Source organism: Panthera onca, chromosome B3 (genome assembly GCF_046562875.1).
Source record: "Panthera onca isolate mPanOnc1 chromosome B3, mPanOnc1 haplotype 2, whole genome shotgun sequence".
In the NCBI taxonomy this organism is placed as follows: domain Eukaryota; kingdom Metazoa; phylum Chordata; class Mammalia; order Carnivora; family Felidae; genus Panthera; species Panthera onca.
The window spans coordinates 52,202,592-52,224,728 of record NC_138344.1 but is presented as its reverse complement, the minus strand read 5'-3'; the positions used below and the strand labels follow the sequence as shown (position 1 = coordinate 52,224,728).

General features: G+C 37.6%; 1 protein-coding gene across 1 annotated transcript in view; it reads left to right on the top strand.

The window, feature by feature from the left end:
- TMOD3 (tropomodulin 3) overlaps positions 1-17,892 on the top strand; it is a 79,723-nt gene extending 61,831 nt beyond the window's left edge. Inside the window, exons 6-10 of the mRNA XM_060618514.3 lie at positions 7,267-7,397; positions 9,043-9,150; positions 11,693-11,836; positions 12,785-12,929; positions 16,765-17,892. Coding sequence (XP_060474497.1) covers positions 7,267-7,397; positions 9,043-9,150; positions 11,693-11,836; positions 12,785-12,929; positions 16,765-16,799 — 563 coding nt within the window. The 3' untranslated portion in view covers positions 16,800-17,892. The remainder of the gene's footprint in view (positions 1-7,266; positions 7,398-9,042; positions 9,151-11,692; positions 11,837-12,784; positions 12,930-16,764) is intronic.
- Positions 17,893-22,137: the final 4,245 nt, after the last annotated feature.

The following is a 22,137-nucleotide window of genomic DNA, read 5'->3' as shown; positions in this document are numbered from 1 at the left end:
ATTCTATAGGTTGCCTTTTTAGTTTTGTTGATTGTTTCCTTCTCTGTGCAGGAGCTTTTTGTTTTGATATAGCCCAATAGTTTATTTTTGCTTTTGTTTCCTTTGCCTCTGGGGACCTATCTAGAAAAAGGTTGGTGTAGCCAGTGTCAGAGAAATTACTGCCAGTGCTCAATCTAGGATTTTTATGGTTTCAGTTCTCACATCTAGATCTTTAATCTGTTTTGAATTTATTTTTGCTATGTTGTAAAAAGGTGGTCCAATTTCATTCTTTTGTGTGTTTGCTGTTCAATTTTCCCAGCACCGTTTGTTGAAGGGCCTTTTTCCTGTTGGATATTCTTTCTTGCTTTGTTGAAGATTAATTGACCATATACTTAAGGGTTTATTTCTGGGTTTTCTACTGTGTTTGTTGATTTATGTGTCTATTTTTATGCCAATACATACTGTTTTGATTACTAAAGCTTTGTAATATACCTTGAAGTCTGGAATTGTGATTCCTCCAGCTTTGGTTTTCTTTTTCAAGATTGCTTTGGTTATTCTGGGTCTTTTATGGTTCCATTCATATTTTAGAATTGTTTGTTCTAGTTCTGTGAAAAATGCTCTTGGTATTTTGATAGAGATTGTATTAAAGGTGTAGATTGCTTTGGGTAGTATAGACATTTTAGCAATATTTGTTCTTCCAATCCATGAACCTGGAATGTCTTTGCCTTTCTTTGTGTTGTCTCAGTTTCTTTCATCATTGTTTTATAGTTTTCAGAGTACAGATCTTTCACCTCTTTGGTTAGGTTTATTCCTAGGTATCTTATTATTTTGGGTACAATTGTAAATGGGATTGACATCTTAATCTCTCTGCTGTTTCCTTATTGGTGTGTAGAAATACAACCAATACGTTCATTATGTATCCTGTGACTTTACTGAATTTGTTTATCAGTTCTAGCAATTTTTTGGTGGAGTCTTTTGGGTTTTCTGTATAAAGTGTCCTGTCATCTGAAAATAGTGAAAGTTATACTTCTTCCTTGTGATTTGGTTGCCTTTTATTTCTTTTTGTTGTCTGATTGCTGTGGTTAGGACCTGCAGCACTCTGTTGAATAAAAGTGGTGAGAGTGAGGGGTGCCTGGGTGGCTCAGTTGGTTAAGCTTTCAACTCTTGGTTTTGGCTCAGGTCATGATCTCATAGTTCATGAGTTCAATCCCTGCATCTGTCTCTCTGCTGGCAGCACAGAGCCTGCCTGGCATGCTCTGTCTCCCTCTCACTGTCCCTTCCCTGCTTGCATTCTCTCTCTCTCAAAAACGAATGAACTTAAAAAAAAGAAAGGTAAAGTGATGAGAATGGACATCCTTGTCTTGTTTCTGACCTTAGTGGAAAAGCTCTCAGTTTTTTCTCATTAAAGATGTTAGCTGTGGGTTTTTCATCAATGGCCTTTGTTATGTTGAGGTATTTAAACTTACTTTGTTATGTTGAGGTATGTAAACTTACTTTGTTGAGGGTTTTTATCATGAATGGATGTTGTACTTTGTCAGATGCTTTTTCTGTGTCTGTTGAAATGAACATATGTTTCTTATCCTTTCTCTTATTGACACATCACATTGTATCACATTGATTTGTGAATATTGAACCACCCAACAACCCAGGAATAAGTTCACTTGATCATGGTGAATGATTTTTTTAGTGTATTGTAGAATTCAGTTTGCTAGTATTGTGCTGAGGATTTTTACATCTATGTCCATCAGAGATTTGAACTATAGTTCTCTTTTTTTGTGGTGTCTTTATCTGACTTGGGTATCTGGGTAATGCTGGCCTCAGAACAAATGTGGAAGTTTTCCTTTTCTATATTTTGGAATGGTTTGAAAAGGATAGGTATTAATTCTTCAAATGTTTGGTAGAATTGACATGTGAGGCCATCTGGCCCTGGACTTTTATTTCTTGGAGTTTTTTGATTACTGACTTAATTTCTTTGCTGATAATCACTGTGTTCAAATATTTCCATTTTTAACAGTTTCAGTTTTGGTAATTTATATATGTTGATGAGTTTATCCATTTCTTCTAGGTTGTCCAGTTTGTTGGCTTAAATAGTTTTTCATAATAATCTGTTATAGCTGTTTGTATTTCTGTAGTGTTTGTTATTTCTTCTCTCTCATTTGTGATTTTATTTGGGTCTTTTCTCTTTTTTTTCTTGATAATTCTGGCTAGAAGTTTATCAGGTTTTTTTTGTTTTGTTTTTGTTTTCCCCCAAGGAAGCAGTTCCTTGTTTTATTGATCTGTTGTATTGTGGGGTTTTTTTGTTTGTTTTTATATCATTTATTCTTGCTCTTATCATTATGATTTCCTTCCTTCTGCTGGTTTTAGGTTTTGTTTGTTCTTTTTCTAGCTTCTTTAGGTGTAAGGTTAGGTTATTTGAGATTTTTCTTATTTCTTGCAGTAGGCCTGTATTGCTAGACACTTCCCTCTTAGAACCAATTTTGCTGCATTGCAAAGGCTTTGAACCCTTGTATTTTCATTTTCATTTGTTTCCATGCACTTTTTAATTTCATATTTTATTTCCTGGTTGACCCATTCATTGTTTGGTAGCATGTTATTTACCTCCATGTGTCTGTGGTCTTTCCAGATTTTGTCTTGTGGTTGATTCCTAGTTTCGTAGTGTTGTGGTCAGAAAAGATGCATGGTATAACTTCAGTCTTTTTTAATTTGTTGAGGCTTGTTTTGTGGCCTACTATATGATCTGTTCTGCAGAATGTTCTATGTGCACTTGAAAAGAACGTGTATTCTACTGTTTTAGGATAGAATGTTCTGAATAATCTGTCTGGTCCAGACAATCAAATCAATTGTTTTCTTGATGATTTTCTGTTTAGATGATCTGTCCATTGATGTAAGTGGGGTGTTAAAGTCCCCTACTATCGTTGCATGATTACTGATTAGTTCCCTTATGTTTGTTAATAACTATTTTATGTATATGGGTGCTTCCATTTTGGGTGCATAAATATTTACAATTGTCCTATCTTGTTGGATTATTCCCTTTATTATATAGTGTCCTTCTTCGTCTCTTGTTACAGTCTTTGTTTTAAAGTCTATTTTGTCCAATATTAGCACTGCTACTCCAGCTTTCTTTTATCATCCATTTGCATGATAGATGGTTCTCCATCCCCTCACTTTGAATCTGCAGGTGTCGTTAAGTCTAGAATTATTCTCTTATAAGCAGCATATAGATGGGTCTTGTTTTTTTAATTCATGCTGTTATCCTGTGTCTTTTGATTGGAGCATTTAGTACATTTACACTCAAAGTAATTATAGGTACATATTTATTACCATTTTCTTACTTGTTTTGTGGTTGTTTCTGCAGATTTTCTCTGATCTTTTCTTTCATGGTTTGTTGGCTTTCTTTAGTGATATATTTGGATTTCTTTGTCTTTACTCTGCATATCTATTAGTTTGGTTTTTTTTTTTTTTTTTTAGTTTATTTACTTTGCAAGACAGAGGGAGAGAAAATTCCAAGCAGGCTCCATACTGTCAATGTGGAGCCTGATGCAGAACTCAACCCACAAACCATGAGATTATGACCTGAGCTGAAATCAAGAATTGGACACTTAACAAAGTGTGCCACCCAGACACCCCAGTTTGTAGTTTATGATTTCTGGTTATCATTAAGTTTGTATATAATGTCTTCTGCATATAGCAGTTTATATTAAGCTGGTAGTGAAGTTTGAACCCATTCTTCTGTCTTCCCCATGTTTTATGTATATGGTATCGTATTTTATATCCTTTTATTTTGTGAATTCCTTGACTCGTTTTTTACAGAAATCTTCATTTTTACTGCTTCTGTGTTTCCTACCTTCATATTGTCACTTTTGGTCTTTCTTTTCCACTCAAAGAGTCCCCTTTAATATATCTTGCTGGGAAGGTTTAGTGGTCATGAACTCCTTTCAGTGTCTGGGAAACTTTATTTCTCCTATTCTTAACATTTTTTAATATATTTATTTTTGAGAGAGAGAGAGAGAGCGCACAAGCTGGGAAGGGGCAGAGAGAGAGGGAGACAGAGGATCTGACATGGGCTCCACGCTGTCAGCACAGATCATAATGTGGGGCTTCAACTCACGAACCACGAGATCACCACCTGTGCCGAAATAACGGTTGGACACTTAACCAACTCAGCCACCCAGGCACCCCTCTCCTTGTATTCTGAACGATAGCCTTGCTGGATTGAGTATTCTTGGCTACAGGTTTTTCCCATTCAGCACTTTGAATATATCATGGCACTCCCTTCTGGCTTGGATAGTTTCTGCTGAAAAATTCTGATAGCCTTATCGGGTTTCTTTTGTATTGTAACTGTCTTCTTTTGTCTTGCTGTTTTTAATGGTTTTTCTTTATCACTATTTTTTTCCATTTTAATTACAATGTGTCTTGGTGTGGAAATTCTTTGGTGATTTTGTTGAGGGATCTCAGTTCCTCCTGATGTGGATATGTGTTTCCTTCCCCAGATTAGGGAAGTTTTCAGCTATCATTTCTTCAGATAAATTCTCTGCCCCTTTTTCTCTCTTCTACTTCTGGGACTCCTATAATATGAATGTTACTATGTTTGATGGAGTCACTGCCTTCCCTACATCTATTTTCGTTTTGCATAAGCATAATTATTTTTTCTTTCTTTTGTTCAGTTTGATTACTCTCCATTACTTTGTCTTCTAGGTCATTAATTCATTCCTCTGCTTCTTCCATCCTGTTCTTTCCTTCAGGCCTGTCTTTCATTTCTTTTTTTGAGCCCTTTATCTCTGGTGTGTTATTCCCTTTCTCTGTGGTAATGGTCTCACTGATGTCCTCCACTCTTTTCTCAAATCCAGTGAGTATTATGGTCATTACTTTAAGTTCTCCATCAGACATGTTACTTATATCTGTTTTGCTTAGATCTCTGGCCATGTTCTTGCCCTGTTCTTTCATTTGGGACAGATTCCTCTGTCTTCTCATTTTGTCTAAGTCTCTCTGCCTGTTTCTCTGTATTAGGAAAGTCAGCTGTGTGTCCTTTTCTTAAGGGTAATGGTTTTATGAAGAGGTCCATAAATGCTGCTTCTCTGGGACACAATCTGAGATGAGGCAACTAACCTCCCAACTGTATGTCCCAGGCGCTCTTCAGATTGTTGTTTCCACGCTGTATGTCCACAGGCTGTTCGCCTGTCTTCTCTCCAGCAGCCTCAATATCCTCCGAGGTCTCCCACAGCCAAGCACACTGACCTTTAAAAATCCAGGCCTTAAGCCCCACTGGTTGTAAGAACTCATGAAATTCAAGCCCACTCACCTTCCAAGCCAGTTGCTTGTGGGGACTCATTTATCCTGTGCTCCTTCCTGAGTGCTAGTCTGCCTCTCATCCTTCTCCCTGATTACAGCTCCCTCCCTACCACAGAGGCCACAAATCCATTTCTCTCCCAAACTGTGTCTTCACCCTTCCTACCTTCTTCAGTCTGCCTCTTTTCTACCTTTACTTGTGATTTGTTCTGCTAGTCTTCAGGTTGATTTCTGGGGTATTTAGGATGATCTGAGAGTTACCCAGTTGTACTTATTGGACGAGGCGAACCTAGGGTCCTCCTACTCCATCACCATCTTCCCCTTGTGGTATCATTTTACATATTTCTCTGTCTTCTATGTTTCTGAAAACTATTATTTTCTAGAGGCGTATGTGCAGCTTTTTGGTTTTTGTTTTTTGGGGCAAGAATGCTTCCTAAGTGGTAATTGAATCGTATATCAAGTCTGGTCATTCCTCTTTGGGGAATGTGCCAAAAGTCATCATTGTGTTCACATGTTAGCAGCCTGATCCATCCCTTTTTAAAAAATTTTTAAGTAGGCTCCACACCCAGTGTGGAGCCCAGCATGGGGCTTGAACTCACAGCCCTGAGATCAGGACCTGAGTTGAGATCAAGGTCGGATGCTTAACCGACTGAGCCACTCAGGTGCCTCCTGATCCATCCATTTTAAAGTCTCCCATGAGCCTTTCTTAATAGTTTCAGCATTCCATTTATTGGATCCATTACTTTATTCAGAAGTAAAGCTTTTTAAACACATATATTCTGTGGAATTAAGAAAGAAATATTTTGGTTTTATAAAGTTTAGAATTGAGATAGAACTTAATTTTCTTTATGGTAAGAAATCTTTTTTCTCCAGCCCCCTTGATCTATAGTCTTGGAGAAGATTACCTTGCTGAACTTATGTGAGAGGGAGCCCATTCTGTCCTTTTAGCAGAGCTCTGATAGGAAGCTGGTCCTTGTATTGAACCATATTCTGCCTCCTGGCAACCTACACCTGTTCTAATCCAGCCTTTCAGAACAACTTGAAATTCTCTCTTCTCCTTCTACAGGATAAATCTGAAAAAAATGTGCATACTTCCTTTTAATATATATGTCCAGTCTAGATACACCCAGATGTTTCAACTCTCCTCAGGAAAATAATTTTCAGACCATCATCTAAGTTGATCTCCTCAGGATGCTATGTGTGTATGTGTGTGGTATTTTGAAAGAAGGGAATTTATTCAGTATACTTTGTCTTAAGATGAGTTTTGCTACAAAAAGCTAGAGGAAGGCAGAAAGGAAGAACTAAGCCAGACAGTGACCTTGTCAATCTTTCTATGTCATGTGCCTCTTTGTGAATCTGATGCTGTAGGTTTTCTCCCCAGAAAATTTATCCATAAAAGTTTGCCTGTTACACGTGTTCATAGACCTTTACACACACATCAAAGTGCACTTAGATCTCATTAGAAGATTCAAGGCTTTTATGTCCTCTTTCAACTTTGCATAGTTGTATTTTGGCTATGTGTGTGGGTATAGTATACATGATGAAGGATTGGGGGATAGAAGTGAAGGAGGGCAGTAATTTGGGGGATTTCTGTCTCAGTAGCTCTTTTATATACCGTTGCTTCTCTGTCTCCCCATTCCCTGTTCCTGCTTGTCCTCCCCCTTTCCCCAGATGCAGTACTCCCCGTAAGAGAAAGAGGTCATGTATCCTTCCTTCACTTTACTCTTTTCACCGAGGCTATGTTTCTTCAAGTCTGTGATTCTTACTGCTTTTACAGTAATTACTAATTAAATCTCAGAGAAAACAATACAAGAGGATAACATTTTATTTGAGTGCTTTAAATATGTGTCAACACATAACGGATCTTTTAGAAATGGTGGGGGAGCTTTCTGGTTAGTTCTATTGAACGTGCATGTATGTGTGTGTGATCAAGTTCATATATGAATTCACTGTAATAGTATCAGCCAATAAGACACTTACTCTTTTCATTTGTTACTACAGATGTGGTGAAAGGTGAAAAGATTCTTCCAGTATTTGATGAGCCACCAAATCCAACCAATGTTGAAGAGACTTTAAAGAGAATTAAAGAAAATGATGTTCGTCTTGTTGAAGTCAATTTGAATAATATAAAGGTAGGTATGCTAAGCAACTAATAAAATTTTTAATTGCTTTGAGTCAGCTGTAGGATGAGAGTTTGGGCAGTTTTGATATAGTGTAATTCTTTCTACTTAAAGGTAAAGTTTTTGGTCCTAACAGTATGCTTAGATTCCTAGAGCTTAAGGTGTAATATTTTTCTGACTTGCTTTTTAAAGAGTAGCATGTAAACCTGTAAACCCTACAGACTGTCAGCATAAATCTCTCTGGCTCTCAAAGTAAAAAGAGTTTTTTAGTCTTTTGGGTTCTTTTTTTTTTTTTTTTTTTTTTTTTTTTTTAATCAGGTTTCTTGAGGTATAATTGATATATAGTGAAACTCTCGCTATTTCATGTACAGGTCCAGTGAGTTTGACAAATGCATAAGTTGTAAGATCACCACCACCACAGATATAGAACATGTTACTCCCCTTTGTCATCATTTTCTGCCCCCAGCTCTAGCCCCTGACAGCAACTGATATGTTTTCTTTCCCTATCATTTTGCCTTCTCCAGAATGCATTACAAATGAAATCATATAGTATGTAGTCTTTTGAGTCTGGCTTCTTTCACTTAGCATAATGCATTTGAGATTCATCTCTGTGGTTGGATGTATCAGTTTGTTGAGCAGTATTCTGTTGTGTGGATATGCTGCAGTTTGTTTATCCATTCACCAGTTGATAGACCTGTGGATTCTCTCTGGTTTGGGATGATTATAATAAAGCCATTAAACACATAATGAACATGCAAACATGTTTCATTTCTCTTGAGTAGACACCTAGAAGTAGGCTTTCTGGGATCTTACTGAGTTGTTAAAAATGTAGCTCTTCCTTGGAGTAAAGGAGAAATGAGGTAGGAGGGCCTAGGGATAATTAAATTTATGAAGAGTAAATTCAAATTATCTCTAGAGTAATGGTCATTGTATAAGAGCTACATTAAGAATTCCTTTTTATTTTATTATTTTTTTAATTCCTCATTTTATGTCTTTTGAGGGCTGTGGGAGCATCTGGTAATTATAAGAAGCTAGAGAATAAGACCTTTCTGTTCCTTTAGCAGCTGTTCCTTCCTCTGAGCAAAAGAAGGAAAGCCTTGGAAAAAGCTAACATTTCTAGTTGATCACTAATTTTAATTAAAAAAAAAAAAAATCCTCACATTCTAAATCAACAGTAATGGTCAAAAAATAACCAGGCTACAGGGAATTGTAGTCTTGGTACTAAAGGAAGAAATTAGTGCCTTCTAGAAGTCTATCTTTCCACATTTCAGGTAGTGTAAGATTAATCTCACTTAATGCCTTGTAGCTTAAACTAAGTGACCTCTTTCTCTCTCTGTAGAAGAGTGGATCCATTTTGAATACTAAGGTGTTGACTTCCTATAATCCAAATAGTTGAGTGTAGAATAATGGAAATTTCTTTAAATGCTAGAGAAATAATGATATATACTCTGCTCTAGATCAACAGTTTGAGCAGATGTACCATAAGAGAGAAATCACATAGATATGAAGGAGGCTGTTTGTTTTCATTTGTAGACTAAATGCTATGTGTATATAATTTGAGTACATTTAACTTAAAAAAAAAAGTACAAATATATTTAATTAATAGACTGAATTTCTTGAAAACTAAAATGTAATATTTCACATATTGTCTTTCAAGAATATCCCAATTCCAACTCTAAAAGATTTTGCAAAAGCTTTGGAAACCAACACACATGTGAAATATTTCAGTCTTGCAGCCACCCGGAGCAATGACCCTGTTGCTGCTGTAAGTAAGCTACTATTGATAATATTGAAATGATGGCTATATACAAGCGTATGTTACAGAGATGGCTAAACTGATTTTATGAACATGACGTACTCTTTTTTCAGTTGATATTTAGCTATTAAGCAGTACATAATCTATTTTATGGGTTTGTTCCTGTATTTCTTTTCTTTTTTTTTAAATAATTTGATTTATTTAATTTCATTTTTTATTTTTTAAAGTTTACATCCAAATTAGTTAGCATATGGTGCAACAGTGATTTCAGGAATAGACTCCTTAGTGCCCCTTATCCATTTAGCCCATCCCCCCGTTTCACAACTCCTCCAGTGACCCTCAGTTTATTCTCCATATTTATGAGTCTCTTTTTTGTCCCCCTCCCTGTTTTTGTATTATTTTTGTTTCCCTTCCATTATGTTCATCTGTTTTGTCTCTTAAAGTCCTCATATGAGTGAAGTCATATGATTTTTGTCATTCTCTAATTTCACTTAGCATAGTACCCTCCAGTTCCATCCACGTAGTTGCAAATGGCAAGATTTCATTCTTTTTGATTGCCGGTAACACTCCAAAGAAAATGTGGTATCTTCTTTATCCATTCATCCATCGATGGACATTTGGGCTCTTTCCATACTTTGGCTATTGTTGATAGTGCTGCTATAAACATGGGGGTGCATGTGTCCCTTTGAAACAGCACACCTGTATCCCGTGGATAAATGCCTAGTAGTGCAATTGCTGGGTCGTAGGGTAGTTGTATTTTTAGTTTTTTGAGGAACCTCCATACTGTTTTCCAGAGTGGCTGCACCAGCTTGCATTCCCACCTGTATTTCTTTTCTCTAATTTTTCAATTTTATTTTATTTTTTATTCTTAGAGTGTAAACAGGCAAGTGGGGGGGAGAGAGAGAGAAAGAGAGAGAATCTTAAGCAGGCTCCATGCTCAGTACAGAGCCCAACATGGTGCTCCATCCCACGACCCTGGGATCATGACCTGAGCTGAAATCAAGAGTCAGATGCTCAACCAACTAAGTCACCCAGCCGCCCCAATTTTCTATAATTTTTAAAAACATAAATGAAGTCATGCAGTATATGCTGTTTTGCAACTTAATTTTTCACTCAACAGTATATCTTAGAGATCTTTTCATATCACTGCATAAAGTTCTAGACCTTTCTTTTGACATCTGCAGAGGATTTCATTCATGGATCTACAGTGTTGGATTTCATCAACTGCTTTCAATGTGTCTATTGAGATGATCATGTGGTTTTTGTCCTTTACTCTGTTAATCTGGTATATTATATTGATGAACTTTTGCATATTAAATCAACCTTGCATTCCTGGGTTAAGGTATGAACCTTTTTCTTCACTTGGCTTTGAGGCCATCACTCCCTTTGATTCTCCTCCCTCCTCATTGAACATCCCTTCTCTGGTCCCTATGCTGGTTGCTCCTTATCTCCCCAACGTCTAAGGATTGGAATGACCCAGGGCTCAATCCTGGGCCCTTTTCTTTTCTCTGTCTACACTCACTTTCTAGTTGATGTCACTCTGTTTCTTTGCTGTGTATTTTCTATATATGCTGCTGACTTCCAGTGTTATTATGCCCTGTTGGTGCCTCTGTCCTGAACTCCATACTCCTGTCCACCTACTTACTTAACAGCTTGCTTGGATGTCTAACAGACATCCTAAATAGTCCCAAACCGAACTCCTGACTTCCCTCCCACACATGCTCCTTTCCCACTCATTCCTGTCTCACTAAATGACAACTTCACTCTTTCATTTGCTTAAGACAGAAAGAAATGGAGTCATCCTTGACTTCCCTTTCTCACCACCTTAAATGTATATCCAGCCTTGTCTTCAAAATATTCCAGAATCCAACTACTTCTCACCCCTTTCTCAACTACCACCTTGGTCAGTCTTAGCCACCATCTTCTCTCACCTGGATTATTGCAGTAGTCTCCTCACTGAGCTGCCCACATCCATCTTTCCCATCTCAAAGCCAGCTTTTTTATGTAGTGTCAAAAGTGAAATAGATACCTGTCCCAAGTTCTGTCTGCCCCCTCTTGCCTGTTGTTTTAACTTGACTTTAAGTTCTGCTTATCTGTGAGCTTTTCTGGCCTTCTGCCTTAGGCATCCCTTCTGGTCTCTGCCGTGAAAAGCAATCCACAATTTATCCTCCTTTGGTGACACAGTAACCTAACTGCAGTAGGACCTAAGTAAGAAAAGTTGTTCCAAAGAGACCTCGATGAAGTTAGTCCTACCCAGAAACTGAGAGAAACTGAGAGACACAGGGGAAAGAAGCAAGGAATATGGTGTGAATGAACATAACAGTGTGAACAGCAGCAGAGAATATTATCAACAGTGACAAATCTAAATATTGTGACAGGGTACTTGTGAAAAGTAGATACATGTGAAGCCTGTGAGGTAGTGTGTCAAGATAAAACAACCTAATGAGAAACATCAAAGCTGTTCTGTTAATTAGTGTATTTGTTTATAGTAGGTATAATATGTGATAGACGCTGTCAATTTTTATCTTCAAATACTTTCTTTAATTTCTAGGCTTTTGCAGATATGCTGAGAGTGAACAAAAATTTGAAGAGCTTAAATATGGAGTCCAACTTTATTACAGGAGCTGGGATTCTAGCACTGATTGATGCTTTGAGAGATAATGAAACCCTGGCAGAGCTCAAGATTGACAATCAGGTCAGTGTTCTACAGCGATAACTGTGGGAGCTCCAGCCCACTCTGCTGTGTAGGGGCTGGGGGTTTAGGAGGCAGGTGGCAGGAAGGCTTTGGGGCAGTCTTGTGGGAAGGTGGCGGCCTGAAAGCAGATGAAGACATTTGAAGCATCCAGAATGTTACCTTAGTATTTGTAGTATGGGTTTTGAGCATATTTATAGAATTGTGCAGCCATCACCACTAATTCCAGAACATTTTCATCACCCCTCCCACCAGCCCCTGGCAATCACTAATTGACTTTCTGTCTCTACACATTTACCTATTTTTGACAATTCATATAAATGGAATTATATAGTATACGGTCTTTTGTGTCTACTGTCTTTCACTTAGCAAAATATTCTGCAGGTTCATCCATGTTGTAATATGTATCAGTAGTTAATCTTTATGGCTAAATAATCTGTTTGGGTTATTTCTACCTTTTGAACGTTAGGAATACTGATATGAACATTCGTATACAGATTTTTATACGAACATAGGTTTTCATTTCTCATGGACATATACCTAGGAGTGGAATTGCGAGGTCTGGTGGTAACGCTGTGTTTAACTTTCTGAGGAATGGCCATGTTGTTTTCCACAGCGACTGCACCATTTTACATTTGTGCCAGCCTGTGTGAGGTTCCCAATTTTTCCACATTCTTGCCAACATTTGTTATTGTCTTTTTGATTATAGTCATCCTGTAATAATGGGTATGAAGTGGTATCTTGTTTTGGTAATGTTCATTTTTTGATGTCTGTATGATCATATACTGAACTTTAAGATTTGTTTATCTTATTTATGTATATTGTAAGAATTGGGAAAACTTAAAAAGACCAACAGAATCAGCATGTACCTGAATATCTTAGTCTTGATTTACCTCGAAAAATATTTTGAATTAGTTTATTAATACTGTTCTTTATTTTTAATTATTCCAGAGGCAGCAGTTGGGGACAGCTGTGGAATTGGAAATCGCCAACATGCTTGAGGAAAATACAAATATCCTTAAATTTGGTTATCAGTTTACACAGCAGGGACCCCGAACCAGGGCAGCTAATGCTATAACAAAAAACAATGACTTAGGTAAGACATATGCATTTCAAATCAAATTTCTGAATTATATTATTAAGCTACTGTATTGGAGGAACATTTTTTTACTTTAAAAAAAAATGTTAACACAGATTACTTGGCCTTTGTTTTTTAAATCTGCACAAATTACTTGGCCTTTGTTTTTTAAATCTGCACAAGCCTTTTTATATTGATTGAAGTAGAGTTCAGTTTAAGTGCAGTTGTAGTGATTATTGGGTTAGTGGATCTGCTTACAAATATTTCACAGCTTTAAGTGAACGGTTTTCTACGAGAAACATAATAAATGCTACCTGTAACAAATATTTTGTTCTCTGTTACAAGCCACCTCCTGATTAAAGATTTCAACATGACAGGAAAGTTTTTTGCCCTTTTTATCAAACAGGCCTAGGCAGAAATCCAGTTTTACATGATAAAATATGGAGTAATTCTAGTTTTGATACAAGTTTTATAGTGTGTGGCACACAAGTGTTGGCTGTCCTTACCGGTCTCCCTGACACAGCCATTACCGGGCAGGTTGTCCTCTCGCAGTGCACATCAGTCAACGTCAGACGTTGCCCTTTTTTTTTCCTGGTTCCCACTGAAATACTGCTGAGGCTTGTGCTTCTGTTTGATGCAAGTGTTCTGGCCAAGGCTGAATTAAAGAATATGATGCTTATAATTTTGTTTCTACATGTTTCCAAAAATTGAACCTTTTGTGTTTGTCACTGAAAGATTTTTTAAACAGGTACTTAGACAAGAGATAAAATAACATTTCCTAAACCGAATAGCACTTCAAAGTGAGGCAGTTCTTTTAAGCTTCAACCATATTTGAGTTTGCATTCTTTAAATGCAGAAAATGTTACAGCCTCCTTCCCTCAACCCAAATTACTTTGAAGAGTATTAGTTCAAACCCTTTCTGTTCTTCAATGACTTAGTTTCCCATAGAAGATTTTAGCCTCTTGCATTTTAGGAAATTGGTGTGTTTGGTATACTGTTGATTCTCAGTGTAATTTGCAAAGTCACGCTAATTACATCAAGAATCAACAATCTACCAAAAGATGAGAGAACACATAAAAACTATTTCCTAGGCTGCTTTCAGTTGACATTATGCAGGTGAGTAGGTGCCGGGGGCCACGTGTAATAGAGATGAGGAGGTCATGTTGAAGGTGTGGTCTGACGTGAAGCAGAACTGAGAGAAAGCAGACAGCTTTGTGTTGGTAGCTCTCTAGACCCCCACCTCATGCTGTTGCATTCTGATCCAAGCCAGATTTTTAGACGTGAAATGAGAATAAGGACATTCCTGGAGTGGGGGAATTGCGCGGATAAAAACCCAGATTTGGGATCAAGCGAGTTATTTATATACTGAGGACAGCTTGTAGAGTTTGAAAACTGACTCTCATTGCAGGATGCTGCCTTGAGAATAATTCTTCAATAAGTACTTGCTGTTTAAAGCTAACAGAATAAAAAAGTGATGTCAGCAGATTAAGAGGGAATGCTAGTAGAAGGCACTAAAATTACATGGGAAGAAACTTCATTTCTTTGGATTTTTTGTGGGAGGCATTTGAGAGCCATTATAGGCCACCAAATACATGATTAAAATGATACTTCAAAAAATAACTATTTACTCTTCCAGAGATAGGATATGAGGTTAGAACTTATTTGCAATTGATGGATCATAGAGTATTGAGAACCTGTATTAGTGGAGTAGGTTTTGGAAAGAAATTGCCAAAGAGTTGTTAATAGGGCCAGATTTATAAGCCTCTCGTCTAGAGGCTGAGCCGAGGACCTGCTTGTAACAAGTAGATGCCAAGTGAGAAAGAAGAGTCGGAAATGGCTCTTGGACCCATCTTGCACTTTATGTGCTTCTAGCACCCGCAGCTTTTTTTTAGAGCCCTGCGTTGAGTGCTGCCCACAGATCAAGGCTGCCAGCATAAAGACATGTGCTCTGATATGCAATCTAATTATGTAGCCACCAGAAAGAGATACCAAAGAACAAAACTTGAAACATACAATCTCTTGGGCATATTGTTTTTCTTCATCTTGCAAATCGGGCTGTATCAGATCTTTAGTGTTGATTTTGATAATCTTTTCCTCTCATTATTTTCTGTTCATCCAAATACTCCTACCTACTCCCATCTCTCCAGCTAAGAAGTGTCCTAGCTGTAGCAGCAAAGAGATTATATGGTATATGTTGCAATATTTGATTGAACTTTGAGTCTCCTATTACTGTCCTTACACTAGCTAACCACATAATTAATTTTCTTCCTTTCTTGTTTGCTCCACTTTGTCTTAGATCTTGTTTACAACATGTATTTTTTAATAACATGCATTTTATTTTATTTTACATTATTTTGAGAGAGAGCAAGCATGTGAGTGGGTGGGGGGAGGGGCAGAGAGAGAGAATCTGAAGCAGGCTCCACACTCCTCAAGGAGCCACATACGGGGCTTGATCCCATGATCCTGGGATCATGACCTGAGTCAAATTCAAGAGTCAGATGCTCAACCAACTGGGTAACCCAAGAGCCCCTATAACATGCATTTTAACATCATAAATGGTCTGCCAATAACATCCAAACCCTGCTGCAATTCAAATTTTTCTTGGAAATGTTCTACTCTAAAGAGTTAATCTGATTTACCTTTTGATATTTGTTTTTCAGAGATCTATATATATGAATTAGGTTTGTATTTGAGGACTCAAGTCTCTATTTGATTTTTTCCCTTAGTATTTCAGTAAACACAGGAAACCTGCTTTTCATTAACATGAACTAAAATTAGAGCCCGGGGTGTACTTAATTATTTATAAAAATGTTCGTGGGAACTTGATACTTTTTATCTCCCGGTTTTTACTTTCTAGCTAGCACCCAGCCAGTAGCTAGACAAGCTTTTATGCACATCACTTGCATGTCTGCCTGAAGACTCTATCCTACTGTTACTGAGTACAGCGTAATGGTTTGGGGTCATCAGTCTGTGAAGAGGCTGGGAACTCCTGAGATATATGCGCCTTTCTGTACACCATCCACTGAATTAGTTGACCACTTTGGTGGCCAAAGTTTATTATGGTACCCTCATGTGACCTTATACCACATTACCAGGATCTGAGACTTTCATTACTTTGTATTTGTTGTTTTGTCAAAGCCTGGTTCATTTTGTAGGAGACCCTAGAAAGAAAATTTGGGAAATAGTAGCAAGTCATTTACCTTTAAAATGAGAAAAATGTTTGGGGCACCTTGATGGCTAGTTGGTTAAGGCATCCAACTCTTGATCTCAACTCAGGTCATGATCTCATGGTTCGTGAGTTTGAGCCCCTCATTGGGCTCTGTGCTAATGGTGCGGAGCCTGCTTGGGATTCTGTCTCTCCTTGTCTCTGCCCTTCCTCTGCTTGTGCTCTCTCTCTAAATAAATAAATAACTTAAAAAAAAATGTTTTTGGTATATTCTTTCACAAACTAAGGAGATACATTGTAATGCCTAATCAGGAGAGCATGCAAATATTTGTTGCTTTTAATACTTTCTAACCCCAGCTTCCTGAATGTCATTTCAAAATTCAACACAGTAATTTATAATTCATCGTTTTAACAGAGGTGTCAATTTTTTTAAATAACAAATGGGTGCAATGACTTAAAGGTGATTGATGACCGTGATTTTAGATTTCTGATGCTGCTGTGTAAGCACAGGGGAGCTGAGGACACGTCTTTGTTCTCATTTTGAAGCCCCTCAGTGCTTAACAAGTAAATGGACGTTACATGTCAGTACAACTATAACTGGATTCTGCAGCAACTTGTTTGTTACAAGCAAGTTAACCCTGTACAAAGTAACAGGGATTTCTAACATCCTCTCTTTTTTTTTCACAGTTCGCAAAAGACGAGTTGAAGGAGACCACCAGTAAATCCACCGAGATACAATCTTTGGGAGACTTTAAAAGGTCACCAAGGGCTCATGTTGGTGATGTCAGATATAAAATTTTCCTGGATAGAAGGGAAAAGACTGGAAATCTTTTTTTTTTTTTTTTTAACTACATGTATCTTTTTTCTAGTTTACATTATCAGTTTCAAATTGCAAAATCAATAGTAGGTGATATTTTGTATTTTATAACATTATTTCTTTCTGCTAAAATCAGTTTTAATTTAGCTTAAATGGTTTGTGAGGAGTCATGAGTTTAAAAATGCAATTGTAAAAAAAGTTTAGGAAATCATTTACGTAGATAGTATGAACATTTTAAGGACTGATCTTTTTTAAATCTAAAAGGGACATTACTGCCATTAGAATTGCTATTGTACCTGTTAGGTACAAGACATTCACAGCTTTCCTTATTCCATCACATGGAGCCCTGTCCTGTTTTAGAATACATGAACTTGGCAAGAGTGTGCTTTTTGCTTCTATCAAGAAAGCAAGATACCAGAGTTTTAAAACGACTCCAAATCTGGTCATCGGCTGAGAAAAGCCGGTCTGTTGGGGAGAGAAAGGGGCCTTCTGCACATTCCTGGTCACCGCACTTGTCCACTGTGGCACCAACACCTGGACTTGTTTCAACAAAGTCATCAGCTTGGCCAGGTTAGTACTTTGTTTAAAAGGACAGTTATGGCTAAATTCACTATAGTTTTTTATTTCAATAATGTGGGCATTACTAAATTTTTGTGAAAGCTCATAGTAAAAAGCATCGAAGTAGACAAGCTGTTTTCTTCCCTGTAAAAGCATACATATAGTCAACTCTTGGTTACTTAGGATAATAAGAAAAAAGGCGGTTATTAAACACATGACATCAAAGATAACAAACATGATGGAATTTAAGTCTGAGGCACATGCCAAATAGTCACTTAAACTGATGCTTACTGTAAATTAGAAACTGGCATGTGTATAAATTGTGGCACAGTATCGTGAAAGTTTGTGTGTGCACTGCAGAATTACATCAATAACACTGAATTGGCACTCCACGAATTTTCCAACCAGTAGGAAAAACTGTTCTTCATCCATCTACTTTTATATTCCCTCTCATCATCTGGCTTTTTTGTCCATATTGTGTAAAAGGAATCTCTCACAAGAGAAGTTTCTTCGTACTGCTCACGGTATTCAAACGAGCACTTGCACGGTGTACCATGGTGGGATGTGGACCTGTTCAGGGCAGCGCCTGGAGCAGACGATGGCAGAGTTGGCCCAGCTACAGAGGGCAGGCAGGAAAAAATCTGAGTAATCCTGACCCCCAAAATTGAGGCCTGACTATCCTCTATCACTTACACGGAGTAAAGGGAAGAATCCCAGTTAAAAGTAGGGATAGATGTGTTGATTCTTTTAAAAAGAATTTTTGAAATTGAATTATAAAACGTCACTCCTTTGGCTTGGGCTGGACAGTTTACTTATTGAGCTAGGCAGCTTCTTGTGTGTGATCTGGTATTAACCCTTCTCAACAGGCAAAAGCTTCCCTCAGAAGAAGTGGGTGTCTTTGTTTTTCTGAATCAATATCCAGTGTTTTAAAGGGGCCAAAGATCGACTTTGCACTATTCCCTTTGAGTTAGAGACCACTGATTTTTTTTTTCCAAGTTAGCAAGGGTTTCTGTGTGTGTGTGTGTGTGTGTGTGTGTCCCCTTTTCATATGCAACTTTGGAAATGTACTTGACTTTAGAGACTGCACCCTTCCAGCAGGATGGGGAGTCAGCACGGAGCAGGCACCCAGGGCTTCCTTGCTTGCTTTGTCTATAAGTCAGTGAACTGATAAGTATGTTACCCCTTCTATCATCAGGTTTTTTTTTAATAGACATAAGCGAGACCCTACATAGTGTGTGTATGGTACTTACGGGTAATCTCTTTTTCACTGATTATTTACCTAAGTATGAAGAAGTTAAGTGTTTAGCTGATACCATTCCAGTTCTCAGCTGTGACAGTGCATTACATAATTGAAGAAAAGATTTCATGAATATCTTTAAAGCTGAACATTCTTCCAACTGAATACAGAAAATCTTTTCAAGAGTTGTAACTACAAGGGAGAAAACTGGTGTTTACTTTGATCTTTAAAACTCCAGCACCTCTTAACCATTTAGTAACATTCAGTATTTCTATATATAGCTCTAAAGCGTTGTAATAGATTAGGGTTCTCACATAGTCTTGATTTTTAAACCAAAGATTTTTCTAAGACCATACATTCTGTAGGCTAACCAATTTAAACTTACCTGGTTATCTAATCAAAGAATATTCTTTGCATTTTTAAATTGCTGTTTAAAGGCTTTTAATTGCCCATTTTGAAAAATTTTATATTTGAAGATCTCATTTTTCAAGTATGTCTACATGAAATTGTATTGAAAAACATCAATATTAATACTAATGCTGATATTATTAAAGTGGATTTTGGTGCTATAAACTTGTAGCTAAAATCTAGTAGAAGTCTTAAGTATAGGTGAAATACATTCCTAAAGGTGCCTGTCATTTAAAAGACCAAATATACATTTGTGTATAAAAAACTCACAGATTGTTAGAGATCTCAAGGAGAATTATCTTGGTCATTAAATTGCAAATTCTTGTTATTTGAATGAAGTAACCCACATACTCACTTTGTGCAATAGATGCACTCTGGAAAAGTTACATGTAAATAGAACTTTGTAAATGGTTTTTCCAGTGACAGTATCTGATGTATCTTCATTTAAAAAGGGGATTCCACAGTATAATAAAAATTATAAAAGAAAAATTGTTTTCATAAAATGTTAGTCATGTTCTGTTGTACATTATATTTAATCCTTGCCATTAAAATAAGATGAAAAGAGGGGCACGTGGGTGGCTCAGTCAGTTAAGCGTCCGACTTCAGCTCAGGTCATGATCTCACGGTTCGTGAGTTCAAGCCCCGTGTCAGCTCTGTGCTGACAGCTCAGAGCCTGGAGCCTGCTTCGGATTCTTTGTCTCCTTCTCTCTCTGCCCCTCTCTTGCTCGCTGTTGCTCGCGCTCTCTCTCTCGCTCTCTCAAAAATAAAAACACTAAAAAAAAAAAAATAAGATGAAAAGATTCACAAGGTTTCATAAAATCTTCTCTATTTTTGGCTCTGTGTTCCCAGGGCATGCAGGTCTCACTTTCCCCTTGGAGTCAGGAGCCATAGCACCTCCCACACGTCTGAGGACTGTGCTTTCTCTGGAATCACAGTAGCTTCCACCTCTGCAGGTTTAGTCCTGTGCTCGTGCTCCTCCATGACAGTGCCACTTCACTTAAAAAAATTTTTTTCTAGTATTACTGAGATATGATTAACATATAACTTCGTATTACTTTCAGATACACAACATGATTTATGTATATATTGCAAAATATGTACCCCAAGTTTAGTTAACATCCGTCACCTCATATCGTTTTAACGAAATTATTTTTCCTTGTGATGTGAACTATTAAGATCTAGTCTCTTAGCAACTTTGAGATACGCAGTACAGTACTGTCACCTGCAGGCACCATGCTGCACATTCCATCCTCCAGACCTACTCATCTTATAACTGGGAGTTTGTAGCTTTCACCACCTTCACCCATCCTCCACCTCCTACCCCCACGCCCTGGCAACCACCAGGCGATTGTTTCTCTGAGTTCAGTTTTTTTAGATAGTCCTATAAATGAGATCATATGGTATTTTCTCTGCCTTAGTTAGTATAATGCCCTTAATACTATTCAAAAGCGAAGTGGCTTCAACTAAAGACCTGGCACCTGCGAGAACCAAACATGTGGACGTACCAGAACAACTGTTGCTCTCAAAGCTGTGAGCTCTTGGGTCTAACCATCTTTAGAAGCGCCTTCCATCAGCTCTTGCTGAGCATTCATGTTTTTCGGTCATTCTCACCACAAGACTTACTTACCAAAGAAACTTCACTATTTTTAAATTGAGAAGATGTATTGATAAGCAACGATTTTTATATTCTTACATCATTTTAATTTGGTCTTATATTCTTCTGCATTATAATTCCACTTAAGTCTGATACTCCAATATTACTGATATTAAATATACTGATAAATATTACAAAATATTATTAAACTTGGCTAATAGTCAAGTTTCTTTTGAAAACTGTACTGTAGGCATTTAGAACTTAGACTTCATACTGAAATAATTTCAATAAAGTTTATCAAATATTCTATACACTTGGACTGTGTGAAAAAAATCCCTTCAGTTCCTATGTCCTAAAGTTCATTTCTTACATGCCTTTTCAGAAACAAGCTTATTATTTTCCCAGTTATTCTATCCCACTCAGATTAAACCATAAACTGTCAATACTTGACCATTTCTAACCATAAAAATAGTAATTTCATGTGCTTGAAATACCATCAGTTCTCAGTCTGGTCTGTCCATAAAAGTGAATTGAGCTGACAAATGTGAAGAAACAGGGTCCTATGATACATCACATTTTGGACCTGATGGGAGCCAATTCTAATAAACTACAGATTATTTTTACAGCAAAGACCTTAATTACCAGTCACCCAAATCTACCAAGCAAAAGAGGAAATCAATGAAATGTGTTGTAAAGGGTTTGAGGAATCTTTTAGGGGTAAGTGGCAAATTAACATTTTCAGAGCTCTGGAACCTTTGCGAACGAGCACGGTCCCCTTACATCTTTAATATTGGCTGGCCTTGGGAGAATGGCCTTTGGGCTCATTTTCTCCTGCAGGAGGTCTTGCTGCCTGTCCTCTCGGCTAGGTAAGGAGGCTCGGGCACTTGCCCTGGCAGGTGACTCAGCTCCCGTGAGTCTGAGTGGCCATGGAGAGACAGTGTCCTTAGGCCTAGCGCAGTGGCCTCTGCTCTTTTAGGGACCAGTGAGGGCGGCCGACCACTCATGGGTCCAAAATCACCAAACATCTTTTGTCCTTCAAATGTGAAGCTTTCCTTTATATCTGCAAGGATTGAGGGCCTAGAGATCCCAGCCCTGGGCCTGTTTGCAGACTTAGCAGAGCCTTGGGGCCAACCCTTGCGAGAAGTAGCTGGCCTTAGGATTAAACCGTGCTGGTGCTTAGTGTTCTGAATGAGTCTCTAATACGTTTTTTAAAATACATCCAATTAGTATCAACTTGTGGAGTTAGAGAAATAAAAACTATGTAAATCATGAAGGATTTACATGGTCAAGTCCAAATCCCACTGAGTTGAGGAGACGGACTTTAGAAAGTCAAGTAACTTGCCCAAGATAAGACCTTTGGCTTGTTCATTCAGTAAATACTTATCAGGTACCCATTATATTCCACCTGGTGTGCCAGTCACAAAGCCAGGAGTCAAATCTAGTATT